General features: G+C 37.4%; 1 protein-coding gene and 1 pseudogene across 1 annotated transcript; one reads left to right on the top strand and one right to left on the bottom strand.

The window, feature by feature from the left end:
- Positions 1 to 1,398: 1,398 nt before the first annotated feature.
- On the bottom strand, positions 1,399 to 3,960 carry LOC129250779 (uncharacterized). The gene has a single exon (XM_054890374.1). The coding sequence runs from the start codon at positions 3,958 to 3,960 to the stop codon at positions 1,399 to 1,401; it is 2,562 nt and encodes an 853-aa protein (XP_054746349.1).
- A 464-nt stretch (positions 3,961 to 4,424) lies between these two features.
- On the top strand, positions 4,425 to 11,210 carry LOC129250777 (polyamine-transporting ATPase 13A3-like; annotated as a pseudogene).
- Positions 11,211 to 21,076: the final 9,866 nt, after the last annotated feature.

Raw genomic sequence — 21,076 nt, 5'->3', positions numbered from 1 at the left:
GGCATTATAATAGGATGTCGCGAATCAAAATCTAAGGTTGTGTTCTTGAGACGGCCACCAACTCTCAGAAGCCCAACCGGGTCCAGAAAAGGTGATAAAGAAAACAATGCACTTTTAGAGGAAATTGTTTCTTTTCTTTGAAGTGAGGTATACTCAGCTGAAAAGTGTACCATTTGTATCATGCGAATTAAGAAGTATGTTCCATTCTGAATGTGACTAGGTGTTAAATGACCTGAGATATCCTTCTTCACAAACTTGTAAACGTAGCCGTAGATGCGTTGCATAGATGCAAAAGAATTTACGTATTTGCAGTTGATTGACATATCAGAAGCAGAGCGCGTAGTTAGCAAAAAGGTTTTGCGTATTTCGGGAAGCTCTTGAGTTCGAACGCAGCATTTAGGCCACTCATTGTGCGGATTAGACAAAAACGGCGGTCCATGTTTCCACAACGAAGAATTTAGTAATTCTGTTGGTGTGGCTCCGCGTGATAGTATATCAGCAGGGTTTACAGCTGTTGGGACATAACGCCACTCCATACCATCTGTGAGATTTTGCATATTGTTAATGCGATTAGCTACGAATACGTTGAACCGGGATGAGTCCTCCTTCAACCATGAGAGCACAATACTGGAGTCTGACCAACAATAAAACATACAGCTGAAGATATTAAGTTGAGCGATGGAGTGCACTAACTGAGCAAGCAAATAGGCAGCACACAGCTCGAGCTTTGGCACAGTGAGAGATTTAATCGGAGCAACTCGCGACTTTGAGCAAAGCAGATTTATACATACGCTCTTACCATTGCTAGCACGTATGTAAACACACGTACCATATGCAGACAAACTGGCGTCACAAAAGGCATGAAGTTCCAATGATGCATTCCTTTTAGCGATGAAGCGGGGAAATGTCAAATGTTTGACATCGTTGAATTGGCTGCATAGGTTCTCCCAACTTGTTTCATGAGACATCGGTAAACTTTCGTCCCAGTCAAGTTTTTCCATCCATAGACGCTGAAGAAATATTTTTGCCTTTAATACAAATGGGCCGACTAAGCCGAGCGGATCATACAAACGGGCAATAATGGAAAGTGCAGAGCGTTTCGTTATTTTTGTTGGTTTCTGAAATGGGGTAAATGCAAAGAAAAATAAATCATGATCTGTGTTCCATTGCAACCCTAGTGCCTTTGTTATGTTGCTGCCGTCGTCAAACCTTAGAAGTTTTTTCCCTATCAGCTAGAGGAATCTGCGCTATTACAGCTTGATCATTGGAGCACCACTTTCGTATTTTGAAGTTACCCTTTGCAAGTAGCTGCGAAGTTTGCCCCATTATTTCAATTGCCTCCTCAGCAGTATCGGATCCAGTGATCATGTCATCAACATAAAAATCCCGCAGTACTATCTAAGCACCAAGGGGGTAAGATTCGGCTTCATCGTTAGCCAGCTGGTGCATAGCTCTAATAGCTAAGAATGATGCTGGTCGTGTTCCATAAGTGACAGTCTCTAATTTGTAGGTCTTAACATCTTCCATCGGGTTTTCCCTCCAAAGTATGCACTGAAGATAGTCATCTGGTGAGGTGATGCGTACGCAGCGGTACATTTTGCATATGTCACCTGTTAATGCGATGGGCCTTGACCTAAAACGTATTAAAGTTTCTGCAAGTTTTGGTTGAATTGTTGGACCTGTCATAAGAATTTCATTCAGAGAGTAGTTACTTGTTGTAGAAGCTGAACCATCGAATACTACCCGTAATTTCGTTGTTGTGCTATCTTCTTTAAAAACGCAGTGATGAGGAAGATAATATGTTGGTACATTGGGGAGAGCATCCACAAGAGTCATGTGCTTTAAATCGAGATATCCTCGCATGAACGCTGAATACTGTAATCTTACGTTGTCGTTTCGCTGCAAGCGTCGTTCTAGAGAGATTAATCGGGGTAAGGCATATTGATATGAGTCACCAAGCATACTTGGACTCAGTTTGACAGGAAGACGGACTGAGTACTCGCCAGTACCCAAACGGCAATGGTTTGTTTGGAAATGTATTTCACAATCTAGTTCTTCTTTTGTTACCTTCGTGGTTCCTTCGAGACAATTTTCTGTTTCCCAAAAACTGCGGACCATTTGATCAAGTGATCCATGTGGTTCGTTGCTTTCGACGAGTTTGGATGACACCGCGCACGAAGAGCTGATGTTGCAGCGTTGTTTACCGCCAGAGACGATCCACCCGAGACGTGTCTTTTGCAAAATGTGTGTTGGTTCCTTAAGACGTATTTGGCCGACACACAACAAGTCAAAAAATATGCCGGCTCCAATTAAGAGGTCAATCCTACGAGAAGTATTAAATGATGGATCGGCCAATTTTATGTTCTTAGGTATGACCCATTGCGATATGCTGAAAGTGGTGGTTGGTTGCTGCTCAGTAATGGTGGGAATTATTGACGCCGTAATAGTGTTTGTGTAATCGCTGTGAATAGATTTAAAAATAATATTGATTGTGTACTCAACTGTTGTATCTGAGTCTCCAATTCCCGAAACTGCTACTGGGAACTTCGATTTCTTCAATTGTAGTTGGTTGGATAACCTGCTCGTAGCGAAATTTAGTTGCGAAGCTGAGTCTAAGATAGCACGACAGGGGATAGAACATCCAACACTGTTTTTTACAAACACCGTTGCGGTAGCTAGTAGTACGGATTCGTTTAGTTTAATGCTTGAGTGCTCGTTTGATATGCATGGAGGCGCCATGGAAACCAAAGATGCTGCTGATCCTGGTTGAGGAAACCTTTCTGCCAATGAGGCATTTTGGAAGGGTTGCTCTGGAATATCCTTATGTAAAAGGGTGTGATGAGCACCTTTACAACGAAAACAGTGAGTGGATTTGCATTGTTGTACTCGATGTCCAAGCTTAAGACAGTTCAGGCAAAGTTCAGCACTTTTTGCCTCTTTCCAGCGCTCGCTTGGGGAGAGTTTCGCAAATGACGGGCAAGTATAAATGAGGTGATCAAGGTGTTTGCAAAACACACATGACCTTTGCGCAAGCTTCGAGACCACAAAAGACTTGTTGCGATTCACATATTTGCTCACCTGTTTAGTTGGAGTCTTACCGAGCGTAGCAAACGCAACATTCTCCAGAGTTTGACACCTTTTTTCTAGGAACAACGCCATGCCTTCCCAAGTGGGTAGCTCACTGGATGACATTTTTTCCTCCCACATGTTTTGAGTAGCGGAGTCAAGTTTCTGCATAACGATGTGTATCAGCAAGCTGTCGGCCAATTGTTCTACGCTGCCTAAAGTCTGTAATGCACGAATATGTGACAAAAATTTATCCGTTAACCGCCGGAGATTTGTTGCCACCTTTCCTTCGACACTTTCTAGTCCAAACAACTCACGGATATGTGCCTGAAAAATTAAACGCTTGTTATCAAATCGGTTATTTAGTAATTCAAGAGCTTTATCATAGTTAGATTCGCGAATTTCTAAGGACTTTATGGTGTCCAACGCGGCATCTGCAAGGCATGAGCGGAGATGTTGGAGTTTTTCCACTTTAGTTAATTCAGCTTCTCGGTCAATTATGGTGCGAAACATGGAGAAAAATTGTGGCCAATCTGAGTAGTTGCCTCTAAACGTTGGCAACTTCAGTTCCGGTAAACAAGATTTTGGTTGCTTAAGAACAACCACAGATTGCGAGTCCTGAGGCGAAAAATTGCGTGTGGTTGAATGTAAATGGCTATCTAAGCGGTTGGACTGTAGCTCGCGAGTGATGGCGCCTTTGACTGAAATAAATATGTTCAAGAACTGCTGTCGAGCATCAGTATCTAATTCGTCAGGATCTTCTTCTTCCAGGCGGTTTTGTGTGAGCTCAAAATTACTCCGTATGTTGTCTACCAGTTCCAATTTCAACGTGAGATCTACATGATCCAGTGAGCGTAGGGCTTCGGTTGTTGCGAGACGATGTATGGATTCCATTTGCCTAAAAATAGCTTCACTTTTCCTTTTCAGGAACCATCCTGGTCGTGCGGATAGAGAGTCTTCATTCCTTGACATTTTCACAGTGCCTTTGATAGCGATTACAAAAATTCCCAACTGTATGCGGTATACAGTACTAATTTAGCGGTAGGATGGGGTGAGTATACAGCTGCAAAAGTAAATGCAAGTCCCGTAGGCTAGGTAGCTGACCGTGTATGCAACGGTTATATAGGTGAATGTACTTAAGCACACGGTACTTAAGATGAGCAACAACGTTTGCTTATTAGTTTTTAGTTTTTTTATTGTTTTTGTTTTGTTTGTACGACGTATTAAATGTACGTCGGGGTCACCAATGTTAAGAGTCGGAAGACTGATTTGTCTTGACTTCGAATTCACTTTATTTCGCTAGTGTATTTTTTCTAATGGTAATGTACATAAGTTGAGTAGGACCTTATATAGCAAAAATGTATGTACAAGATGTTACAGTAAATTAGAAACGAATATAAGTAATAGACAAAATGATTAAAATGAGAGCGCTTAATTGGTATGTGTGTATGTATGTAATATAAGTATGCATTGAGTGTAAATGACTTCAAAAGATCTTCTTTAATTGTAAAATCACTAAAAGCCATCCTGACAAATATGGCCATCTGTGAGGTGTCAACTACATCTGTTGATTCATCCAGTTGCAGTGAAAAATAAATACAGTTATCTAAGTCACTTCTTAATTGTAAAAAAATATCATTGCTCATTATTTCTACTCGCCTCATCACTGTATTAGCAGAAAGTTGCATAGATTTTATAGCAGACACTATTTCGGCTTTATTTCTAAAGTTGGCGAATAAAAAATCTGCAGCTTCCCAAAATGCTTGTTTTATGATTTCCCCGTCTTCATACGTTTTTTTCTTTTGTGCAATTATTTGGGAAACACGATAAGATGCTTCAGTTGCAGCCTTATTTTTGTCGATTGTTTTCAAAAATATTTACTGTTGTCCAGTTAACTGGATTTTTAAATGTTTCAGTTTTTCTCTTCTGGTGGCAGAATTTAACGGGAATGCCTTCTCAAAATTCGAATGTACAGTTTTATGATGCCTCTCAATATTTCCTTTTTTAGGAACTGACACAGATGTATTCCATAATAAACAAACACTTTTGCTTTTAACTTCTGTGAAGAAGTATTGTTCTTCCATACATACATACATATATGTATATGTTCACTTAAGAAGGAGAGTGCTTTGTTTGCTTTGTCGTTCGTTCCGCGCTTTCGCTTGCAGTTCATTCAAGGTAACGACAATGTGCAAGGTAACGGCAAATAAGCAAGGTGACGACAAATGAGCAAGGTAACGACACATTTTTTCGTGCGAGCAGCCGGCTAAATCGAATTATAAGACGTTATCACGTCAATAATATGATTTTAGTACGGGCGATAGCTATTGATGTTGTGAACAACATATTAAAATTTCAGACGTTTCGGTTGAATAGTTTTGTTTTTTGACACTGGGCTGTACACGCTATAATATTGGGAATTTTCGCATGAAAATTTCATAGTATATTCTTAATATACTATACTTTCGAAATATCGAAAAAACAAAAAAATCGATTTTTCGAAATTTCCAGACCCCTTAATAATGAAGAGTTTGTCAGTATAAACAAACTTTTGAAAAAGTGTAAGAATATATAATATTTTACAAAGAAGGTGACTCATTAACGTTTACAAATAAAATTAAACACAAACACAAGACGATCCACGAAGATCCTATATACGTAACATCTTACAGTTTCCTGAAATACATAATACGGAAGTTGAAAAACAAATTAAAGAAACATTGAAGCAGGGTATAATTCCCCATAGCAAGTCGAAATGGCGAATTGTAATAGATTATCGTAAGTTAAACGATATCACTGTAAGCGACATATACCCTATCCCCATAATGGATGGAATACTTGATAGCATAATTGATGTAACAAATTGAAAAGCATCCGGAAGATAGAGTAAAGAAAGTTTTTTCTACGCAGAGTGGACATTCCAAGTTTTTACGTTCGCCATTCGGTCTTAAGAATGCACTATCGGCATTTCAAAGACTGATGAACACAGTCTTAGATGGTTTGATCGGGAAGGTTTGCATGGTATACTTAGATGATATTTTCGTCTTTGGCACTTAACTTCAAGAACACATCGAAGCTCTTTAGAAAGTCTTTTCTAGGCTGAATGATGCCAATTTTAAGGAGGGGAAGGAACCAGAAGGAATTCAGTGCTTGGATTAGAGGATTTGAGGATGACGACCAACAGTGGCGATTTACGTATGTGTTAACCGCTTCAAGCTGCTGATGAATTTCACGAGATGTGTGATATTTAAACCCGCAGTATTCACTGGTGTAGCGAAAAAGTGAGAGCCCAGATGTTTATACCTTAACCCTACGAGAGCAGGGCAGCTGATAAGGCGGTGCTGAGATGATTCCACCTCAACTTTCAGACAGCTTCTGCAGAAAGGGCTTGAAGCAACGCCAAGCCCCACTCTCCAGGAGTAAGCCACAGGTTCTTAAGGGAACTCCAATCCTTTCATATTGCGATGAAGCTGTCTCAAGGGTCCCCTGTCCAGCCAGCTCATCAGCCCAGCAGTTTCCCTCTATACCGCTGTGACCGGGAATCCAAATGAGCCTAATATCGAAGTATTCCGATGCAATCGACAGAAAAGCATTCCTCGACTAATTTCAAGCACATAAATAACGAGCCCACTACCCAAATTGCCACTTGGCTGCCGGAGTCGATATTTCCTTCCTTTACTGTAATTACAGAAGCGAACAACCACTCGGAAAATACTACAGTGACCCGGAGGCCCAAGAGCTTGAGCTTGATGGGGAGCTAGAGTAGGTGTGGTCCGAAGTGCCCCACTGATTCCAATGAGGGCAGATCTTTGAACTCTTTCCAGCTTCCTAACTGATGTCATCCCTTCCAGCGAATTCCAATAAACAAGGACAAGAAATAGTGTTGTTTCAATAATTTAGCATTTGTATCTTACTATAGATAATGCGCGGATTTGGATTTGATAACAATCGTTTTGCCACCTTCGCTACCAGCAGCCATGACTGTAGGTCGCTTTTATGCTCAAACACGTCTTCAAAAGAAAATCATATATTGTATACTATCTCCACGATCTATATATAAACGTCGTCGGCAGTATTGATTGTTGCTGTTTCGACAAAGTGATTTTTCATTATTTCACTTTTGAAATTATCCTCTTAAATATTTTTATTTTTTTATTTTAGTCGGGTACACTCCCTGAAGGTTTGGATATGCGGGGTGTCCAAAAACAGTAACAAATGAATTCCAAATTCCCCTAAAACAAATCAAGAGCTTACCATACGATAATTTTTATTTGGGATGGCAACATGTCATTCAATAACTACAAGGTGAAGTCTAAAATAAACAAGACTGAGCTATGTAGAAACGACAGGAGCTTTGTTCAGATAACTTCGAGTTTATTTATTCAAAATGATCTCCACTGGCCTTGATACACTGTTGTGCGCGATCGAAAAGCTTTTTGAAAGAGTGTTTCAGGTCATTGACCGGAATGTCCTTCAGGATGTCGGTACAAGCCTTTTGAATAACCTATACGGAGGCAAAACATTTTCCTTTCATAGCCAAATGCAATTCCCCGAATAAGTACGAGTCATAGAGAGCCATATCAAGCAAAAATGGTGAGTGATTGATGCTTAAAATGGAATTTCTAGTCAAAAAATCAGTCACAAGAGTGAATCGATGAGATGGTACAATATCATGCAATAAGCGCCAGCTCCCTCCTTCGCGGTATTCCGGGCGAAATCGACGAATGCGATGCAATAAAAGCTTCAAAACGCCAAGATGGAAAATTGCATTGCCGGTTTGGCCCATAGGCACGAACTCTTTGTAGACAATTCCCTTGGAATCGTAAAAACAAAAGAGCATCGACTTGATTTTTGACTTCTCCAAACGCAATTTTTTGGGTGGTGGCTCGTCTGGGGCCTTCCTCTTGGCACTTTGACGCCTCACCACGTTTCATCACCAGATCACCAGTTACAATGTTGTAAATGAAGTTCTCGTCTTTTCTCACCTATTTAATGAGGTCTTTCGAATGTTAACTTCTGAGCAATTTTTGGCCCTCAGTTAACTTGTGCAGAATGAAACGTGCATAGACCTTTCGTAAGCCCAAATAATCAGTTAAAATGTGATACATCGATGTTTTGGAGATATTCAACTTCGATTCCATGAATTTCAACGATAATTTCGGGTAGTTTTTAATAAATTTACGAACAATTCCCATGGAGTTTTCGGTGATTACTGATTTTGGGCGAGATTTATATGAAAATTGAAATTTGAAATTTGAAAAGGTCGAGCCAAGGAGCACCAGGAGATTTGGTGGCTCCTAAAACACTCAGGCTAGAAAGCCTATTGTAATTGAAGCTCTGGAAAGAGGGTAGATAGTCAAGGAGGGAAGGAGAAATATATCAGAGAAAGAGATAGGAAAGAATAGAGACAGAGATAAAGATAGTAAGTCCTTTGAGAATTTTTTAAGATTCTTTGACAAATCTGTAAATATCCTACAGTTTTAGAGAACGAACATTACTCATTCTCACGACATCTGAACCCAAACCTCGTATCCGTGCTCTAGCAAAGACAGGACACTCACAGAGAAAGGGGTCAGTGCTATCCGCCTCCTCCAAGTACGACAGGCTCATTGTGTCCTCAATGATTCCAATGGTGGTCATATGCTGACCCCATGGGTTGTGTCCTGTGATGACACCGACCATCAACCGAAGGTCTTTCCTTCCAAGTTTTGTCACAAAACACTTTGCAGCTCTGCAGCGATCTAGACCGGACCATCGCTCTTTATGTAGATTGCCTACATAGTCGCTGATCCATTTCATGGTTCCTGCGGAGATGATTCCGATTATTGGCTCTGGCCCTTGTGGGGGAACCGCTGATCTACGGTTGGCCAATTCATCGGTAATTTCGTTTCTTTGAACACCGGAGTGTCCTGGAACCCATATAAGTACAAGCCTGTTCTGTCTTGCGACATAATTAAACTTCTTCTTACGTTCTTGAACAATCTTTGAGGTTTACCTCGCGCTCTCCAGGGCCCTCAGTGCAGCCTGACTGTCACCGAAAACTCTAATCGGTTTCCCGCTCCATCTCCTGTCGATTATCCACTCGGCTGCTTTCAGGATGGCAAAACTTTCCGTTTGGAAAACAGTTGCCATTTCCCCCATAGCATAGTGATACTTATTACTATCGCTTAAGTACCATCGCTCTCCAGACCCAGACGGGCCAGAGACGATATTTATATTTATATTCTACATATTGCTTTTATTGCTTCCTGTTGTATCTTAAGATCCAAGGGGAGTAAATCAAGCATAGCATTTAGGGCATGACCAGAGGTTGTACTCATGGCACCCGTAGCGCATAAACATACGCTTCTTTGCAGCTTGTATAGTTCGCGGAGTGTGGACTTAACCATGCTCCGTCGTCACCAGACCACAGAGGCGTAAGTGATGATTGGTCTAATAAGTGCTGTGTATATCCATAGGCCAACAGCAGGTTTCAGACCCCATGTCTTACCAAAGGCTCTGCGACATTGCTGAAAAATTATGAATGCGCGATTCACCTTCAGTGAAACATGTGTCTCCCAAGTGAGCTTCTTATCCAAAATTACTCCTAGATATTTAATTTCATCGGAAAGACCAAGTGTCACACCTTTCAGTGCTGGAAGACTAAGTCAATCCAATTTCCGTTTTCTCGTAAGCCAGACTCTGGTGGTTTCGTTCGGATTTACGGAAAGACTTTGTCTAATGCACCAGTCATCAGTTCTGTCCAGAATCCTCTGCACTTTCATGCAAAGCCTCTTTAGATATTTATTTGGTGTTAGCTCACAGACATAGTCCGCATATGCTTGGACCTGAAAACCGAGTTCGTGCATCTCGGTTAGTAGAGAATCTACGCCCAAGCACCACAGCAGCGGAGAAAGAACACCCCTTTGGGGGCATCCTTGCTTGGCCCTGACGGTGATTAGTTCGTCACTGTTCTCACCGGCGGTTAACAACCTCTCTGAGAGCATGCAATATATCCATTATGCAATGGTTTGATTAACTCCGTGTCGCTCGGCAGAAGAACATATTGAGCCGAAAGTGGCATTTTCAAAAGCCCTTTCAATGTTCACGAACACGCCCATTGTGTATTCGTCAGCTTCCAGCCCGGCTTCAATCTTGCTAACAAGATCGTGTAAGGTTGATTCACATGATTTTCCACTCTGGTAAGGGTGTTGATTTCTACTAAGTGGACTTCTCGGCAAAACCCGCACTCAAATATGTTTCCCCTCCACTCGTTTTGAACTTTTTAAAACGAACGATGTCAAACTGATTGGTCTAAAACTTTTTGCTAGCGAATAGTCGTCTTTTCTTGGTTTCGGAATAAATACTACTCTTACGCGTCACCATTGGGATGGTATATAATGAAGTGCAAGTCAAGCTGTGAAGATCCATTTCAGGAAGATCCTCAATCAGCCTGTCTCCTCCTTTTTTAAGCATTGCTGGATAATCGATGATTTGTTGGCTGATGTCGGCTTGGTTAATGGTGAAGCGAACAATGATCATGGGATAGTTCGTGAATTTCCTTTTACCTCTAATCTGCAACGAATGAATGTGGAAGAAATTTTAATGTATATTGCAAAGGCTCACCGAAGATGTTGCAGCAACTTTGCTCGCCAAACAGCTTGCCAGAAAACTATTCTCAGCAACTTGCATATTTCGCAAAAGCATAGTATCGCATTATAGCAACCGCACAGTCGTAAAATGAGTTATACTAAAGCACAGCGCTTAGCACTTGAAAGTGTCGAATACGATCTTGAATTCAATGGATTCATTGTGTTGGAGAATCGCCTGAAACCAGATACAAATGAAGTCATACGGTCATTTACTGCTGCCAACGTACGCACTGTTATGATAACTGGAGATAATAGCTTGACGGCAATAAGTGTCGTGACTGTGGCATTGTGCCACCAGAACAGACCGTTGTTACTGTTAACGTTCGACATCTACCAGAAAAAGAACAAATTACATATGATCTTTACTATATGCTTGAGCTGGGTGATTGTGACGATTCTTCCAGAGCGTTAGTTAATGATACTGAAATTCGATCGTTGGAGTCCTCAGTAAATAATTTGGACGATATCAATTGCGTTAATGGAGGAGATATCAAAGGTATAATGGGCATGTGACATCATTAAGAAATGTTTCAGCCACATTATCAAATAGTAATAGTCTAGTGAGTGTTGAAACTGTTGAGACCTGCACACATGAAGATCCAGAGTTGGGTTTGTCTATCTTCACTATAGAAAAAGCAGATCGGTATCATTTGACCACCCGAGATTTGAACACAAGTTGGAGGAAAAATTACAGATTTACTATGGTTGAAAGAACATGGAAAATGATACGAGCAAACTTGCCTGATGAATTGAACAATTTTGTGATTCGTGGTGCTATTTTTGCACGCATGTCACCGGAACAAAAGCAAGCTTTAATTCGCAAACTATTGCTCTAAGTACACGAACGTATTTTCGCAAAAATCGGTACTAAAGCAAAACGTGCGAAGTCTATAAACACTAGATTAATTTAACAACTAGTGAATAAGCAAACTTGAAATATACATATATTTGTATATAGGTATATATATATATAGGGTTTTTTAATAGGTGCGCTTCAACTTTTTTCCGATAGGGAGGGCGAACGACGCAATATTTTTTATTTTTCGCTTGTCATTTGTAAACTTCATTAGTACACATTTCATCATGGAACGCTACACACTTGAGCAACGATTGCAAATCGTGCAAATTTTTTATGAAAATAATCGTTCTGTTGCTGCTACTTTAAGAGCATTACGGCCATTTTACGGTCCATTTAACAAGACGTCCCGTTTTGGGGTTATGTGAAATCATTGGTCTACAGTAAAAAGCCGGCGACGATTTGTGAGCTCAGAGCCAATATTGAACGCGAAATTGCTGGAATTTCGGCCGATTTATGCAAAAGAGTGGTCGAAAATTGGGTTCAACGATTGGACTTCGTAAAACGTGCACGCGGTGGTCATGCAAAAGAAATCGAATTTCATACTTAAATGTATATGTTGAAACTCGATAATAAAAAAAGAATTAGTTAAAAAAGTCAAACCGTTTGTGTTTTATTCAAAAAAGTTCAAAAGTTGAAGCGCTCTTACTGAAAAACCCTATATATACAATATATATATGGTATTAATAAGATTGAACAAGTAAACTTTTAATTTGTGTAAAAAGAATTACTTACTTTTTCCCCACTCAAAATGAATAAGCCACCTGACAATAAAATAAATTTACTTCCTAATTTACCTGCACTCAAATGGGACAAAACAAAACAATCAAACTTTACATCAAACAAGCCGGTATACCTACTCATGTCCAAGTCCAATTGTTGACGCGGATTGCTTGAAGAAAAACACAACCGTTTTGTTTCAATAGATTCTTATATTTTATTTAACAATTAGCGCGGTTGCATTTATATGCATTCCCTAAAGCGGTAAGTTATGCGGTAAAAACATAAGCGGTAAAATATGCGGTAATTGCGGGATGAATAACAAAAGCAGTAAATAAAATCTAAGTTCAAAGACCTCTAATTAAACAGCAATATGTAGCTACGCATGTACATACATATGTGTAAGAACAAAGGATATAGCAGAAAATAGAATATAACAAAAGCGATTAAGTGTTTACATTGCTGACATTAACCCTTAAGTAATATTATAAAAGTAAAACTTAAATTAAATGCATAGACGGACTCAACACAAATAATACAGACAATTTAAAGAATATATCACCCTTTCTGATTCAAAAAACAATGAACTCAACGAAGTTGAATATTGTGAAAAAAATATTAGCGGCCAAATTTTAATCAAAACCAAAAACGGCTCACAAGCTAACTGACGATACTAACAGCGCTTTCAAATACAATCATTGTTGAGATTACACCACACAAGACACTTAATTATTCAAAAGGAGTAATATATTGTAACGAACTAGGATCAATACCCGAGAGTGAAATCCTTGAAGAACTGAAACCCCAAAACGTATGCGAAGTGAAAAAATTCCTTAAAAAAGTGAATAATGACCTGATTGAAACAGGTCGCGATGCCGTTGTGGAAAATTAAAAAAAAAACTTTACCTTGCTAAAAAAAAAATTAAAAAAATGGCCAAAATCTGCATGATTTGACTATTTAACCTCAAATTGCCAAAAATCCTGACGTGCTGGAGCATTTTCAAGGTCATATTCGTTTTCAGCATAAAAAAACCTTCAAGAAACAACCATAGCGGTTTTAGAAGCTGTAAAAAAGCGAGATTTTGCAGGCCTGTGTAATTAATCTTTTTTATTTTGGCAGTTATTATTAATACATTTGCACAACGAAATACAATTTAGTTGTAACTTTTTGCAAGAACAAGCCTTTGTTTGACGGTTGGATGTACATTTGCAGGGTTGAATTAACAATTCCGGTAATGGTCGCTTCTTTTTTTTCATAGCCTAATAGGGTGTAATCAATAGGCTGTAGTACTGTTTGGTCAGAATTTATCCATATATATGTTTGTGCTGAAGCTCTTAACAAATGTGAATGTAGAGCATCTGATGTGCAAATTATAAATTAATAAATTTAAGCCGATATTTTGACAAATTCATTTATAGCGAAGCAGTTAATGTTTTTTTTAAGAAAAGATAGGTTCAAATGGTTTCTAATTCCGTTAACTGTTCGACTGTTAGGTATGGATTTTCTAAATGCCTTAGACCATTTTGCACAAAATCAAACGATGCAGCTTTTAAACTTTTTTTTTAGCCCAATCTGCTAGTCGAATCGCAACCACTTAGATACCATAGACCTAAACAACCTAGACGTGCTAGATTATTCCAAAAGTAAATTCCACTAATAAAAACATCTGTATCAGCACTAAGAATTATGATATGAGCAGAATGTTTTTTTTACTGCGATAAATATGTGACAAAACATCCTTGAATCAGCTTCTAAATGATTCGAATTCAAATCAGGTACTTCAAAAAATAAAGAGTTTTGTAATATAAAACATTTTGTTGGCTCATCGAATCCTCCGCAAATATATAATTCGCAATCTTCTATTACTCGTGCATATTTAGGAGCTACATTACAGAGAAATCGAACGAGCTGTAACTTATTTTCAGGGCTTGAAAAGAAATTATTACAATTAGTTGGAATTTCAGTGTGATCGTTTGAAATTATAAATTTTTTAATATTTTCACCTTTACTCCGTAAAGTTGATTCCAAATATTTTATCGAAATGTTATCATATCTGTCAAATACAATATCGACTCGTTTTACATTTGGTTGCAAGAAGAGAGTATGGATTTTATTGTATAATGCCTCAGCAAAATCCCCAAAGGTGTTGAATTTTTTTAATTGGACTCGATGAACAAGTGCCATACCATCAACAACATAAATTTTTGGAGTTTGTAAATTTGAAACGTCCTGCCGCGTATTTGTACCACATTTATAATTATTTTCAATTTCATGAGCAAGTTTCGATTTTGGAGATTTTCTGTAAAATCCTTCTGCGTCAAAAAGGTATTTGCAGTACTCCACAATTTCGTAAGATGCTAAAATTTTTGTGTCGAATCCTCGTTGATTAGCCAACATAAATGTTTTTTGAAAGAGACTTATATCTGTTGCATCTTGCAACATTTTATTAAAAATATTTTTACTTACTTTCTTAGAAGCAGTTACAAAGTTATCAAATTTCGTTTTTTTAATAGGATCGGATATTTTTTATTTTTCTGAACAAATCGTTCATTTTCATACGTTCTTAACATAGCCTCACCGTTTTCTAACATGAGTCGAGTCTTTTCCGCTTAATGTTTCTTCATTGAAATCATTATTATCTATAGCTCCATGAAGAAATAACGACGAATCTCGAACTATATTTTTAGGAATAAGTAATTTTCTGTCTATATCTTCACATACAATTGACGTTAGTACTTCTTTATCGATGTTTTTTAATGCTTTGTAATTAATGCAATGACCAAATTTATTCATCATATTGATTAAATTTTTCGATCGAGTCAAATGATGAATAGATTGAGCTAAAAGAATATGGTTTGGAGTCAGTTTCTCAGTAATCGTGAAGTATATATCATGAAACACTGATAACGCTCGTCGATTGTAATTTTCACTTAATTTTTTATTTTTAGCACTGAACAAAGCTTGCATAAAAATTTGCCAATTATTCGGTAAATGATTTTTCTTTAAAAATTGTTCAATTAAATTTCATCACGTAAAACCCCATCTGGTATTACTTCAGTACTTAATATTTCTTTACGAAGTTGTTTTGCCACTTGAACAATGGAGTTTGTTGAAGTATGGTACGAATATGTTCAATGACTTCATCCAGTGGTATGTTGCCCATAAACACTAATGATGATTTCTATCGATCATTTGGATATGAAAATAAAACGTTTTCACCATACTTATCTATTAGTAGTGATATAATATCACGATTTTCTACAACTGCATCTTCAATGTCAGTGAGTTCAGCTAGTCGCTTAGCTAATGATGACACTTCAAAAGAGTGAGTTGTTAATATATGTTTTATTTCATTAATCAGCTTCTAAAATGCCTCTATAAGAATTTCATGTGGTATTTCATTTGGAGGTCTATTATTATCCCCCATACACCCACTGGACAATTATGGCACTCTATACGTCGATTATACGGCCTAAAATCATACCTTCCGATATATGGTATAGTCCTACAAGATCCAATCCAAACTACCACAACCAATAAACTTACAATAGCCAATTCATTTGGAAAATACAGGTGAAATGAAGACAGCGACAGCAACTTTACCCGATAATTTTTAGACAACAAATACTCCTCCTTAACCTCAATCAACAGCTTAACCCCAAGTAAAACTGCGCTCCAAATAGAAACTGATATAACTCCAATAGAACTCTCTATAGCTCTGTCAAAACTTAAAGGTCGTACCCCAGGTATCGACAGAATTTCTTACCCCATGATAAAAAACTTACCGGCGGCCACGAAAAGCCGTTTACTTTGTCTTTATAACAACATTTTGAGCAATAAAATTCCTTAAATGTACAAAAACAGTCTCGTCCTCCCTATACATAAAACAAACCGAGATAAATCCTTCAAAAAATCCTACCGTCCAATATCCTTGAATCCGGTCTGCGCAAAATTATTAGACAAAGTAGTAGCTAATCGGCTATGGTGGTTTGTTTCCTGCAACAAACTACTACATAGCTAGCAAATTGGATTTAGAAAGGGTAAATCAGTGTTTGATTATCCAGTATATCTAGACCATCAGATCACGTCCTCCCTATCCCAAAAAAAGCATTTATCAATAATCTCACTCGACTTTACTAAAGCATATGATAAAATCAGAGTACACACCATTCTTGACCAGCTTTTAGAATGGAAAATAGGTTCTAAAATATTAAGCTACATCAAAAATTTTATGACAAAGCGAAAAATTAAAATAAGAATAGATTCTCAATCCTCCGAAACATATCCACTCCAGTATGGGATACCCCAAGGATTCCCAATTTCAGTCATACTATTTCTTATAGCGTACCACAAACTCAGCAACATTTTATCATTACACAAACAAATAAACTTTCTGGCTTACGCAGACGATTTCACTTTCATAAAAAAAATGAATAAATATGAAAATGCAAACATAGATCTCAACGACATTCACAATGATATTTTGAATTGGTGCAATTAGTCAGGTGCAAGCCTTTCAACAGAAAAAAGTAAACACATACTTATATGCAGGAAAAAACACTGTCATCCAAATATCACATGCAACCACTTTACAGTAAACAACGGCGAAAACTTAAAAATATTAGGTATCGAATTTAATAAAAGATATAGACGGGAAACCTACATTTCAAAACTTGTCAACTCACTAAATAAACGTTTGAACATAATAAAATGCCTTTCAAGCCCAAAATTCAACGCTAACACTAGTTCAATCATTGCTGCTACCAAATCTTTAATTGTCTCAAAAATTTATTGTAGATTATACCTTTTTGGCTACGCACCTAAATCAAATGTCAACAAACTCAACTCATTACTAAACTCTGTTATACGAACCGCCTTAAGCCCATACCGTACTACATCGATTCGCAACATCACGTTCGAAACAGGCATATCACCGTTAACACAAATGAGAGAGTTTGCCACAACAAAACTGCAAAAGCCGAATCGTTAATGACCAGTCAACACTTTCCAAACTAACAAACAAAATAATAATTTCTAAACGAAAACACAAAATTCAATCAACACTCAATCGCATAATAGAAAAATCTCTTTAATTAGATATTCCGATCAATAATAAACGTAAGACCATCACCCGATTTCCTGGATGGCAACTACCTTTCAATGCCATAGATACATCACTCCACCAGTGGAAAAAGACAATACGCCTTCAACAATATTTCAAAACTCTTCTCAGAATTAACCAGCAAACTTATAAAAAAAATTTAAACTAATCTTTACAGACGGTTCAAAAGGCGCAAACCAAACAAGCTTCAGCGTTATATACAATGATAAAATATTAATTAGCAAAGTCTTACCTTATTACAGCACAAATTTAGCTGGAGAAACGATAGCCATATTTGAAGCAGAACAATATGCTAGCCAAACACCTGGAAAATTTGTTCCGATTCCTTAGCCTCAATAGAAATGGTAAAAAATATAAACAATAATAATTATTATACAGACTACATAAGAAACTGCTTATTGAAATTCAAAAATAATATCGAACTCATATGGATACCAGGACACGCGAAAATCAAAGGCAACGAACTAGTAGATTTAGCAGCAAAAGAAGCACAAAACCGCCCCCTAACTATGCCTCTGAACCTCCTACACACAGATATTAAAAGACATATAACAAAAATATTCGAAATATCCAAAACAAACAACACTCCGCATTCGAACAAACAACAAGCTGGTACAAATTTGTTAACCCAATGAAGCAAGCAATCAATGAACACACATTTACACATAATATTAACATTACTAGAAGGGAAATAACAAAAATAATTAGACTACGGCTTTGACACACACGACTAACACACGAATGTTTAACAAAAAAAAGGGGTAAATATCTGCAAATACTGCAATACCTCAGCTCCAAACATCAAACATCCTAGACGTCAGAATTTTGCTATAACAGTAATGATTTTGATGCAAAAGTGAAAAAGTCTGAAATTTACACACAGTTCAACTTTAACTTCGATTAACTTTTAAAGGAGTCAATTTATCGAAAAATTGTAAGAGATCTTTTTTGTATAGAGTTAAAATTGCCATCAGAATATGTGTTTTTCATAGCAGTAAATTAGCATACTAGAGAAAACAAAAGTTTATTCCAAAAAGTAGCAAAATCTCATGTTATGTAAATGCGAAATATATCGTGTTTGGGGCAAGGTTTATGCTGAATATTAAGAGCTGATTTTGATCTGATAATTTTTCTTAGACGGAAAACTAAAAGTTTAGGGGGCGACGCAAGAAAAATAATCAAATTGGTAAATAACGGACACCCTAATATATACACATCCAGTATATTAGCTTAAGGCCACAGTAGCCATAGCTATAATCTTATTGTATTTTATAGTTAACTGTAAATACAATTGTCAATAAAAAACAAACAAAAAAAAATTATGGGACTTCAGAAGTTTGACTACTCTGTTGCAATATGTGTAGAGAACGTATATATGTGTACATAGAGAAGGTTCAGTCCTGGCCCGTTTTTCATTTTGGGCCATGGTGAAAAGATTTTTAGAGGTGTGCTACCTAGCAGACCGTTATTCGGTTCTGAGCGAATTTGACAGATATGGCGACAACATTCGTTTTGTGTTTCACTAAGCTAAAGCTAAATTTTGTGAAACACAAAACCAATGACGTAGAATCCAAAGTTCAGGGTAAGAAATTGAACTCAGAAATTACTTCACCACAAGTTAACAGTGGGAAATTAATTAATATGGCTGTCTGATAGAAATTAGAGGGAGAGAGTACCAACAGAGAATGTAACTGGAATGAGAAGCGCAAATGAGATTTGAAAGGTTTGTAGTAAGGGATTTTAGAACACCGACTTTATGGGTACCACACTGAGTTTTGCCCACACAAAAATTGAAAACACCACACATCTTTCACCTCAATACACAACACATCTCTCACCTCAATATTAAACCAATTAGACTTTTACTATTTCCATATTTTTGAAATAATAAGGGAATACGTAAAATTTATTACACAAAATATTTTTCGATTATTTGAAAGAAAAAATTCGCGCCGAGAATTGATGACAAATCATGCATTTGGAATTAATTAATGTGGCTGCCGGATAGAAATGAGAGGGAGAGAGTGCCACCAGCGAATGTTAATGGAAGGGGAAGGCGTAAATGAGATGTGAAAGGGAATACGTAAAATTTATTACACAAATTTTTTTTTTATTAATAAAAACAAAAAATTGGCGCCGAGAATTGATGTCAAATCATGCATTTGAAAGGAATAAAGGCGAGGTGCGCTTGCTTCTGCGACTTAATACATTTTTTGAAAGTAATTCATAGCGTTTTTTCATTGCATACAAGTTAACGGCAGACCACTTACCCCATTACAATGCTAAATGTAAACACAATTGAGAAAACATATTTTGCATCTTACAAATCCGCCAGCTCAGCATTATGCTGCTGCGTAATAAAAATTAATTGAAAATGAAATTGATATCTTCTTTGACCAGGCTGATGCAATGCCAAACCATCATTGTGAAATACATAAATTTAAGTAAACAAATTGTAAAGATATAAATAAGGGAATTTATAGAATAAAGTTTAGTTTTTACTCCGTCTTCAACTGAAGCACGTTTTTTTAAAAATGTTATTCCAGTAAGGAAAAACATAATTTACATACATATGTAAATGAATGTACAAACTATGTATTTACTGAAGGAAAATACACGTATAACATTATCAAATGTAGGACATACATGTTTATGTGCAATTCCTATTGACAAGTATTTGCATTCACAAATAAAATAATGGTTTAAGATAAACTAACACTTATTTTGTATTGTATTTCAATTTGTAGTTTATAGTTATATTCGACGGCATATTACATATGTATATACAACATGTATGTACATGAAAACAATAATGCAATAAAACAATCTTCATTTCATAGGTATGCGTATCTACATATGCATGTATGCCCAAGTAACTTTGACTTATGTATTATAAAGGGTGATTAAATTTCACGGGCCGATGTTGACTGTGAACCACACATATACGTCAAGCTTTTTCGGCATTTCATTTGACATTTTCCAATCTCAGACTAATTCAATTTTACTAAATCAAATCGAGCAACACGTTAAAGTTATTCAGGCTTATTATGAAAACGCGAGTTGAAATCAAAATGCATATCGCGCACTTCGTGAAGAAAATCATCTTCAGGGATGAGGCACATTTTCACCTCAGTGGATTCGTCAATAAGGAGAATTGCCGCATTTGGGAGAATGATAATCCAAGAGTGATTGCCGAAAAACCAATGCACCCACAAAGAGTGACTGTTTGGTGGGGTTTATGGGCCATCGGCATCATTGGGCCGTATTTTTTCCATAATGAGGCCGGTTAGGCAGTTACTGTGAATAGTGTTCGCTATCTTGAGATGATAACGAACTTTTTATGGCCCGAATTCGAAGATATGGATGTGGACGATATGTGGTTTCAACAGGACGGCGCCACTTGTCACACAGCTAACGAAACAATGGCTCTTTGGACGGTTGGACTTCTTTCTTTGGGGTTATTTGAAAGAAAAGGTGTACGTCGATAAGCCAGCAATAATTCAAGAGCTTAATTTGGCACATTAACGGCATATAACCTCAATTATGCCTTAGCGTCATCGACAATTTGGACAATCGGATGGAGGTGTGCCGCCGAGGCCGATATTTTGTTCCATACGTAATTGAGCCATACTAATACTATCATAATAAAGAAAAATTAGAATAATTTTCTAAAAAAATTG

The sequence above is a fragment of the Anastrepha obliqua genome, chromosome 6, assembly GCF_027943255.1.
Source record: "Anastrepha obliqua isolate idAnaObli1 chromosome 6, idAnaObli1_1.0, whole genome shotgun sequence".
NCBI classification, from domain to species: domain Eukaryota; kingdom Metazoa; phylum Arthropoda; class Insecta; order Diptera; family Tephritidae; genus Anastrepha; species Anastrepha obliqua.
This window is presented reverse-complemented; position numbering and strand designations above follow the sequence as displayed.